The sequence below is a fragment of the Erinaceus europaeus genome, chromosome 14 (assembly GCF_950295315.1).
Source record: "Erinaceus europaeus chromosome 14, mEriEur2.1, whole genome shotgun sequence".
Classification (NCBI taxonomy): Eukaryota; Metazoa; Chordata; class Mammalia; order Eulipotyphla; family Erinaceidae; genus Erinaceus; species Erinaceus europaeus.
In genome coordinates, this window is record NC_080175.1 from 46,162,459 (window position 1) to 46,172,041 (window position 9,583).

At 57.3% G+C, this 9,583-nt stretch overlaps 1 protein-coding gene across 1 annotated transcript; it reads left to right on the forward strand.

Moving 5' to 3' along the window:
- The first annotated feature begins 853 nt into the window (after positions 1–853).
- NPTX1 (neuronal pentraxin 1) lies at positions 854–9,356 on the forward strand. Its single transcript, XM_007538193.3, has 5 exons — positions 854–1,476; positions 1,668–1,875; positions 3,662–3,906; positions 4,690–4,869; positions 5,452–9,356. The coding sequence occupies exons 1-5, from the start codon at positions 1,066–1,068 to the stop codon at positions 5,671–5,673; spliced, it is 1,266 nt and encodes a 421-aa protein (XP_007538255.2). The 5' UTR covers positions 854–1,065; the 3' UTR covers positions 5,674–9,356.
- Positions 9,357–9,583: the final 227 nt, after the last annotated feature.

Genomic DNA, 9,583 nt, shown 5'->3' on the forward strand with positions numbered 1-9,583 from the left:
CAAAGTGCCTCATGGTGAGGAGGCACAGCAGCCCCCACCCCCAGAACCCCAAACCCTTCCAGGGGCGACTTGGAAATGGGGGAAGCTGGGGAAGAGAGGTGCTGAATCCAGCACGCAAAGATGCACACTTGGACACACAAGCACACAGACACACGACACACAGACACAGAAACACACACCTACACGTACACACACTGACATGCGCTTAGACATGCACATACAGATCTGCACACACCAAAGAGAGCCAGACATGCATGGACACACAGGAACAGACACACATAGACAATCACACACAATGACACGTGGGGCGCCCTACACCGGCCCCTCAGAGGCTAGGAATTGCCCCTCCCCAGTCAGCTCAGAAATCCGGGTGCTCCACAGTCAGGGAAGCTTCTTCCAACATGCCTCTGAGAAGCACTATCAGCTCAGCTCGGATGGGGCTGTACACCCCTGCGCTAGGGCGGGGGAGGGGCGAGAAAGCGGGATGCTTCAGACCTTGGCGTAGTTAGTGGTCTCATCTAAGGCGCTTGGAGCGGCGAAGGCCACCACCTCTTGGGACTTCGCGGTTTCCGGGATTGGCTCTCCGTCCCCCCAACCCCCGGGCATCAGTGGCGAGAATTCGGGTCCTCAGGGACCCCGCCGGTGTTTAAACTACCCCCTCCCTGGGTGTGGCGGACTAGTGGAAGCTAATGTCTCTTGGGGACGCCGGTCGCCACAGCTCAGTGGGAGAAGCGGATACCTCACAGGTGGCCTACCCCAGGCTGCGGCCCGCCCCCGCGCCGCCCCCGCCACGCCCCCGGGAGCAACCCCTCCCAGCACCCAGAGGGTTTGGGGAAAGCGGAGACTGGGGCTGCTGGGAGAAGGCGGCCCCCACCCTGAGCTGCGACCCCCGCGGGCCGCGGGCAGTGTGCGCGGAATTCCTCCCCCGCTGACGTCGGGCGCCCGGCCCCTCCCGCAGCGCATAAAAGGCGCGGGCTGGCGGCGCAGGCGGCAGTGGGGGCCGGACGGCGACACGGGCGGTTGAGTTCGCCACCACCCGCGCCCGCCCGGAGCCCGCCCGCCACCATGCCGGCTCGCACCTGTGCGCTGCTCGCTCTGTGGCTGCTGGGCGGCGCGGCCGCAGACTTCGGGCCCACGCGCTTCATCTGCACCTCGGTGCCGGCGGACGCCGACATGTGCGGGGCGGCCGTGGCGGCCGGCGGAGCGGATGAGCTCCGGACCAACGTGCTGCAGCTCCGAGAGACGGTGCTGCAGCAGAAGGAGACCATCCTCAGTCAGAAAGAGACCATCCGCGAGCTGACCACCAAGCTGGGTCGCTGCGAGAGCCAAGGCACGCTGGACGCGGGCGGCGGCCGCAAGCAGGCCAGCTCAGGCAAGAACACCATGGGCGACCTGTCCCGTACCCCAGCCGCCGAGACGCTCAGCCAACTCGGACAAACTTTGCAGTCGCTCAAGACCCGCCTGGAGAACCTCGAGGTCCGCGCGCCCCTCCAACGCCCCCCAGCACCCCTCCCCCTCCCCGCGCCTGACCCCCGTCCCTGCCCCCGCCCCTGCCCCAGCCAGCGCGGGACCCCGCCGGGCAGCCCCCGCAGTAGCCTTGCGCCCTCCCGCGCCCCTCGGTCCCTGCTGCCCTTAACTCCGCCCCCCCCCCCGCGCTTCCCCCGCAGCAGTACAGCCGCCTCAACTCATCCAGCCAGACCAACAGCCTCAAGGACCTGCTCCAGAGCAAGATAGATGACCTGGAGAGGCAGGTGCTGTCCCGGGTGAACACCCTGGAGGAGGGCAAGGGGGGGCCCCGCAACGATACCGAGGAGCGGCTGAAGATCGAGAGCGCCCTGACCTCCCTGCACCAGCGAATAAGCGAGCTGGAGAAAGGTAGGGCTGGAGGAGGGGGGAGGCGTCCCCCCCACCCCCACACTGGACCTCACCGCCCCCGCCCTTCTCGGCCTTCCCAGCCCCGCTCCAGCGTCTCTCCCCACCCCAGGATCTGAGTGTCCAGTGGAGTTCCTGGCTAGGATTGGGTGTACTGGAAAGAGCCAAGCAAAGAGGAGGGTGCCTGGTGTGTGTCTATCCGTCTGTCTCTGCCCCCCACCTCCAGCCACAGTCACTGGGTGCAAGACTTTTCTAAGTCTGGTCTGTTTAATCTTCAGTAACTTTGCGCTGTAGTGGTGGCTGTCCCAGCCCTCCCGGCCAGGAGAACAGGCTCTAGTCCGACCCTCTACCACCAACCTGCCCCCCCCCCACACACACACATGCAGGCCCCGCTGAGCTCCGACTGGGCTGTGTCCTCCAGTCCCCTGAAGCTTTGGACCCTGGGCTGCTTTCATCAGGCTTCTCCCAGCATCCCTGGTGTCCTCCGGGAATCTCTGCCCTCCCCCATTCTCCCACCAAGCCTCAAGACCTTTTTTTTTTTCCTGAGTGCCCCAAATCCGGACACCTTGAGTCCTGTGGTTCCCTGGGTCACCACTCGGGTGGCACAGCTGGCGCCCCGGGGTGACTGGTGAGCTCAGGTGGCTTAGTCCTGCAAGTCTCAGAAATCAAACAAGGTTGTAAAAGGGGGGAGGAGGCAGGGGTGGGGGGAGCAGCTCACAGCTTGGAGCAGGGTCATGTGACCCTTCTCTGACTGCAAAATGTTCCGGATGGATTTAAACAGTGCCATCTTAAGGCGCATTATGTAACTGAACAACAGTTCAGGAGGAGGGACAGGGAGGTGGGGGAGGGGAAAGGGGGGAGGTTTGGGGGAGGTGGGGGGGTTGGTACAGGGAGGAATGGGCAAAGAGAGAGCTTCCTGCTATGCTCCCTGAGTCCAGGCTTGCAGGGGTTGGCTGGCCCACACCTTCTATGGTTTGGAGGGTCTGGTGTAGTGTTGTACTAAGGCCCCGGGTCACTTGGGAATTGGCAGGTATGTGCCGCCCCCCCCTCAGGCTCAGTGCCGGTGCCCAGGACTGGTGTGTGTGTGTGTGTGTGTTTGTGTGTGTGTGTATCTGTGTGTGTGTATGTATGTGTGTATGTGTGTGTGTGTGTGTGTGTGTGTGATGAGAGCTGGTGGGACAGTGTTCCACAGAAATGGTGTAGGCCAGATAGATCTCACCCTAGGAATAATGTGTGGCTTCTTCTCTGAGCTGTCACCTCCAGTGATGCCTTGTGGCACCCTTCCCCAGTAGGATTGTAAGAAAAACTGCTTAGAGGGCTGTGAGGGTTTCAGAGAGTAGGTGGTCCCTGCTGCCAGTTTCCTGGCTTGGTTGAGTGACAAAGGACCAGAGGCCTGTCTTGATGAGGACCCAAGAGGGGAGTGTGGCTGTGATCAGCCCCTGGTCAGCAGCCAGCAGCCTCACCATAAGGTCTGATGTTTGAAGAGGCTGCTGAGAGGGGTTGGTCTTTTCCAGAGAGGAAAAGAGATTCCCCCCTCCTCTTTTCTGCCCAGCTTTGGCTCTCCCAGCCCACCATGCTCTGTCCACTTCCCCCAGCCCCAGCATCCCTGGGGCACTGCTGGCCTGCAGGGACCTGGGCTCAGTGCTTTTGTCCTGCCTTGTGCCCCAAGACAAAGTCCTTGACCTCCCTTCTCCACCCCTGAGGTGGAGAGACTTGAGCTCTGTCCCCACCAAAGCCTGGGCCCTTATTCAAGGCTCAGCAGCCAGGACCATGTGCCCTGTCCACCTAGGCCAGAAGGACAATCGCCCCGGGGACAAGTTCCAGCTCACCTTCCCGCTACGTACCAACTACATGTATGCTAAGGTGAAGAAGAGCCTGCCTGAGATGTATGCTTTCACCGTGTGCATGTGGCTCAAGTCCAGTGCAGCACCCGGCGTTGGCACACCCTTCTCTTATGCCGTGCCTGGCCAGGCCAATGAACTGGTGCTCATTGAGTGGGGTAACAACCCCATGGAGATCCTCATCAATGACAAGGTAAGGTGCCCCTGGGACCCCAGCCCCATGGAGATCCTCATCAATGACAAGGTAAGGTGCCCCTGGGACCCCAGGGCTTGGGGCCGAGGACTCACATCTGTGCATGGTGCTAGGCCCCTATCCCCAAGGGGCGCCTGGTAAGGGCAGGGGTTGGAGATAGAAAAACATAGTATGGGGGGCTGTTGGGATAGGAGCTACTTCTCTCCCAGGAAAAGGCCTCCTGAGTGGGGGAAGTGGGAGTTGACACAAGGGCTGTCAGGCTGCAACCCTTCAGGAGAGGCAGCCTGTCCCCCAAACCTGCCCCACCTTCAGCCTAGCTCCCCAGCTTCCACAATCCCTGTCTGTGCCAAGCTGAGTGGCAAGTATTTGGGTAGCCAGCTGGGAATTGGAATCTTGCTACATTGGTCCCTTTGCCCCACCAGTTCAAAGATTGTGAGGGCTCCTGCACACCCCCACTTATGCCTACCCTATGAAGATGGAGGAGAGGCAGGTCTGAGCTGGAGAAGTAAGGTGTCAGGTGGCAGCTCTCAGATTCTTGTGAGGGGCCATTGGACCTGGAAGGCAGACCCTGGGGATGCCCCTCTCCATTATGGAGCAAGATGGGGAGGGAGGAGCATGCCTTCACCTTGACAGAGCATCAGTCCTGTACCACTTCCTATCTCCTCCCCTGTACGGGGTCGAGGGGCTATGCTAGGGAGCTGGGGGGGGGGGCAGCTGGTGATAGCACCCAGCAGGTTGTCTAAGAGGAAGGGCTGAGCCCGGGACCATTCATGTTCCTCCCAGGTGGCCAAGCTGCCCTTTATCATCAATGATGGCAAGTGGCACCACATCTGCATCACCTGGACCACCCGGGATGGGGTCTGGGAAGCCTACCAGGATGGCACCCAGGGTGGCAATGGCGAGAACCTGGCGCCCTATCACCCCATCAAACCCCAAGGGGTGCTGGTGCTGGGCCAGGAACAGGTACTGGTGGAGGGGTGTGGCGGGTGCTTCAGGGAGGTGGGCTGGCTTGGGGGGAGGGGGGCTGAGGGGCCTCTTTGGAGGAGGGCTGACTCAGGAGATCCAGACATTTCAGGAGCTGCGGCAATGTTCCCTTTGGCACTGGAGTCCGGTTCTTCCCTGCTCAATGCATAATTTATTTCCTGGAACTGGCCTGTGCGCACCTGGGGGTTGGGTGCAGGGGAGTCTGGTGGGGGGGTACATTGTCCTGGCACTCCTGCTCTCACTGGCAGCTGATGCTAGCAGAGTGGCAGCTGAGCTCCTTGACTCAAATCAGGGGATTGGATGTCCCCCACAGGCCTGCTCCCACACTTGTCCATCCACACTCCCAGCTGTCCCCTCACTCACTGGCCCAGGGACAGGCTATAAGGAAAGGGCTGAGCCCAGGTGCCCCCAGGAGAGATGGGGCTGCAGGGCAGAGGTGGCCCACAGTTTTTCTTTCCTGGGCTCCCTGGGAGTGGGGAGACAAAGCGGTGCCCTGTGGAGAGAGCCAGACAGAGCCCGTCCACCCGCCCCCACTACCCTCACCCTTGCTTTCTCCCCAAGGACACTCTGGGTGGCGGGTTTGATGCCACACAAGCATTTGTGGGCGAACTGGCCCATTTCAACATCTGGGACCGCAAGCTGACCCCGGGGGAGGTGTATAACCTGGCCACCTGCAGCACCAAGGCCCTATCGGGCAACGTCATCGCCTGGGCTGAAAACCACATCGAGATCTTTGGAGGTGCCACCAAGTGGACATTCGAGGCCTGTCGCCAGATCAACTGAGGCCCTGGACCCTCAGCCACCTTCCCCTCTTTTGTGTGGTGATGACCCGTCTATCTGTCCTCCCCTTCGCCCCTGGAATGACTCCAGCTCACCCCTTCTGACCTTCCCCCCAGCTCGCTCACACACAGCCAGGTTCTGGCCACCTCCATCTCAGCTGCCCCCAGGAGCCCACTGGGTTCTCCGGGTGTGCCTGTCTGTCTGGCTGTGAACACTAAGAAGTCAGTGTGAGGATGCAAGTGTATCTGTGTGTGCCCAGGGACCACTTCTCTCAGAACAGGGTGTGAGTGCCTCCTCCCTGCCCTCTGAGGCTTTGGGGATTCCCAGGACTGGTTGGGTGTCAACTCTGCCTGCTTCCTGTGCCTGGGGCTGCTACAGCTCCCTCTGCACCTGCATACTTATGTTTGTCTGTGTTCACCGGCTTTTTGCAGAGTGACAGCTCTCTGGTCTGGGAAAACAAACATCTCTAGTGGTTTCTCCATGGCCAGGGGAGATTCTGCTTAGCTAGAAGGTAATTCTTTCTGGAGGCCTGCAGTGTTCTGGGATGGAGGGGAGGAGGCTGCCAGGCAGAAGAGGGAGGTGGGCAGACTGCCTCGCAACCACCCCCCCGTACCCAGCCAGACCCTTGGCATCTGTGGGCAGCTCTGCACTTGGGAGACAGATTAAGTTTTGCCAGTTTGTATCTGGCTGGCAGCCCTGCCACCTGGTGACACTGCTGGGAAATGGAGGGGTGTGCCATCCATAGCCGGCACCTCAGGGCTTCTTCCCTCTTGCCTCTGGCAGTGGGAGACCCTTGTAGATAAAGACACTCATATCTGGTGGAGACTCAGCCACTTAGGGCCTCTGAGACTGAATAGAAAGTCCCTCCACCCCCAAGGGTGACAGTGAATTGTAATGTTCTCCCCAGCACCCTGGGGCCCAGGTAGGGCAGCTCAGCTGCAATCCTCCATGGGGGCAGGACCTCCGGAGACCTCCCACAGTGTGTGGCTAGCCATCCTTGTCCCCAACTTATAGGGCTCCAGCCCCACAGCAGCCCCTAGCCTGTCACCAGCAGGTGACACGGAGACCCCACCAGCCTGTGATTCCTGTTGCCCCCTCCCTGCCCCATGAAAAGCATGCATGTTTCCTTCTTGTTCTTCCAAGGAGGGGAGGGGTGTGTGTGCGCACGCATGTGTGTGTGTGTGTGTGTGTGTGTGTATGTGTGTGTGTGTACACGTATCATGCCCAGGGTACAGTGAGCTCCCTGCTTTGTTGCACCATCTGGGGACCACATGCCCCCGATGCCACCCTGGACTCTTATCACCAGGCGTCTGATTAGGAAATGGCTGGTGAGTTTTTCTAGAAATTTCACTGCACTGCCTGGCTCAACCACAGCTGCAGGCATCTCTTCTGAGGGAGCAGGTGCTCTGTGTTCTGTTCCTTCCAGGGGCCACCTGTCTCCTTAAGCACAGGCCCACGTTGTGTCAGAAACCTAGTGCATCTGTTTGTGTCTGTGTTGGTGTCTCTGTGTTGGTGTCTGTGTGGGCTGCCATGGGCCTCGAGTCACTCTTCTCCAGAGGGTGCAGTCCTGGCACCTTTCCTGGAGCTGTGGCTCCTCCATGGTTTCCCCCCTTGAGGTCATTGTGTTTTGTCTAAGCCAGTGGGATTGTGGCATCTTTGGATCTGCAGGGACCTTCTGTGTTTGCATGTTCTTCAGGGTGGCCTGTCCCTTGCTCCTTCAGTCGATGTATGTCCCCTCCCCCTTGCCTGCATGGACTTCTCCGGTTCTGTGTCGTGTGCCAAGTGCCACCCGTTGTTCTGTGACCATCTGTGTAGCTACTGAAAACAAAAACAAACAAACAAAATGACCGGGCGAGCAAGCCTAGGGTGTGAGAGGAGGAGGTCTAGAAAGATCGCTTTCCCTCTTCCCCTCCCTGCTCCCCAAACATACCAGGAAGTCTTTTTCATGCACAGGTTGAGGACGAGCCTGAACTATACCCATGCTTGGGAAAGAGTGAGAGCTTGGAGTCACCCAAGCAGAGCCCCCACACCCCTCACTTCAGCCATCTAGGAGCAAGCCGGGTGCTCTCCCCATAGCACCTCCCACTGGCCCTGCCAATCTACGGACCCGACCACCTGCACCCCAAGGCATGGTGGGAACTGTCCGTTCAGGACCACAAGCCATCCTCTGCCTGGGCAGAGCAACCCCCAGATGCTTAGTCCCTTTCTAGTCCCCCTATCCTGTCGCACCCACGGTGCCACACTTAGCTCCCTCCCTGCCTCCATCTGGGACCCGTGCCAAGCCCCCGACACCCTCACTGTGCTCCCTCTTGGCACTTGGCTGGCCCCAGAAAGGTAGATGACACAGCCACAAGTTGAATCCACATAGTTCCCATCTACCCCTTAATCTGACTGATGTTCCCTCTTGCACTGAATACTACATGCCTATCTCAGGTAAGCCATTTTATAAAATAGGAAGATACAAAAGCACTGTGGAGACAGTGTTTGCTTTTTGCTGAGCTGGTGTCCCACAGTCCCCCCCCCCCCCACTCCCAGGCGCCTGAGGTGAGAGTGCTCCCTGGGACCTTCGGGTAGGGGGTGGGGGCACAGAGCCCACTGGAATCGAAGCCTTCTTGCTTTTGATACCACAGTATTATTTCTCTTACTGTAGAAGACAAAGTTTATTACCACACAAGAGTATTTTTATGGAAGAAAAAGGACAAACCTATAAATCAATCCAACTTCTATCTCCCTTGGGAAAAAAATAATAACTTTCAGGCTCTGCCAAAAAATGAAGGACTGAAAGCATGTATTTTGAAAGAGAGAAATACATTTTTGTATGCTTTCTTTTCCTTTTGTAGATTTCCCCAGTTTCTTTTCTAAGACTGCAAAAATCACTTTGTCACCAGCCCTGGGACCTGAGATCAAGGGGGTGTCTGGCAGGCAGAGAAGAGGTGGAGGAAGCTGGCAGAGGGTGATCCATTTCACTGGGCTCCACAAGCAGGGGAGCCACCTGCTCTCATAGGCATGTGGGGACCAGGACACCGACGGTCACTTGTGGTGGCCCCTCTGTCTAGAAGCTTGACTTGTTGAGTGGAATGAATTGAGGATTGGACACTAGAAAGCAGATGCTAGGGTTAGGGATTATCAGCATTCAGAGGAAAGAATTCTTTTTATAATCTTATGGCAACCAAAACCTGGCTTGAAGCAATCCTGGTTTCATCTCTTTAAAAAATGCAGTGTGTAAAATATTAAACTGATGCCAAGAAATGTACAACTTCCATGCATGGTGGACTTATGCCATTTGTTGAAAGGAAAACAAGTCATTGAGGAGAAACAAAAGCCCAACACTTAGAGAGTCCCAATTTTGTCTTATTTGCCAAAAAAGAAAAATAGCAGACCCCCTATGGTTGATATTGTTAAATGTATATATTGTATAATATGAAAGAAAAATCGATGTATCTACTTTTTCATTATTTGCTAACCAAAGCTGTACATTTTTCATATGATCTGCAGCCTTTTGGGTATCAAATGGGTCAACAAACCATGGGACCTGCCACTTCCCATCAGCGGTTCTGGAAATGCACTATTTCTACTGGTCTTCTGCTTTCTTTTTCTTGTTCTTTCTTTCCTTCTTTTTCCTTTTTCTTGCTGAAATGACATGAATTGTTGAGTTTATTTTTACATAGTAAAGAGTGAAGAAAGACTGTGGACTCCTTGGAATGTTTGTTTCTCTGCCTGTTGGATAGCACTTTTGTCCCCATCCCTACCCCCATCCTGCAAGGGTGGGAGACTCTTACCTGCAAGGGGATGACTGTCTTGCACTGCACAGTGCTGTCCCCAGCTGCACAGTGATAACAGGACATGGGGCAAGGAGAGAGCATCTCTGTTACTCTGAGCAACTGCCCTAAGGCATATATCAGGGTGCAGGAAA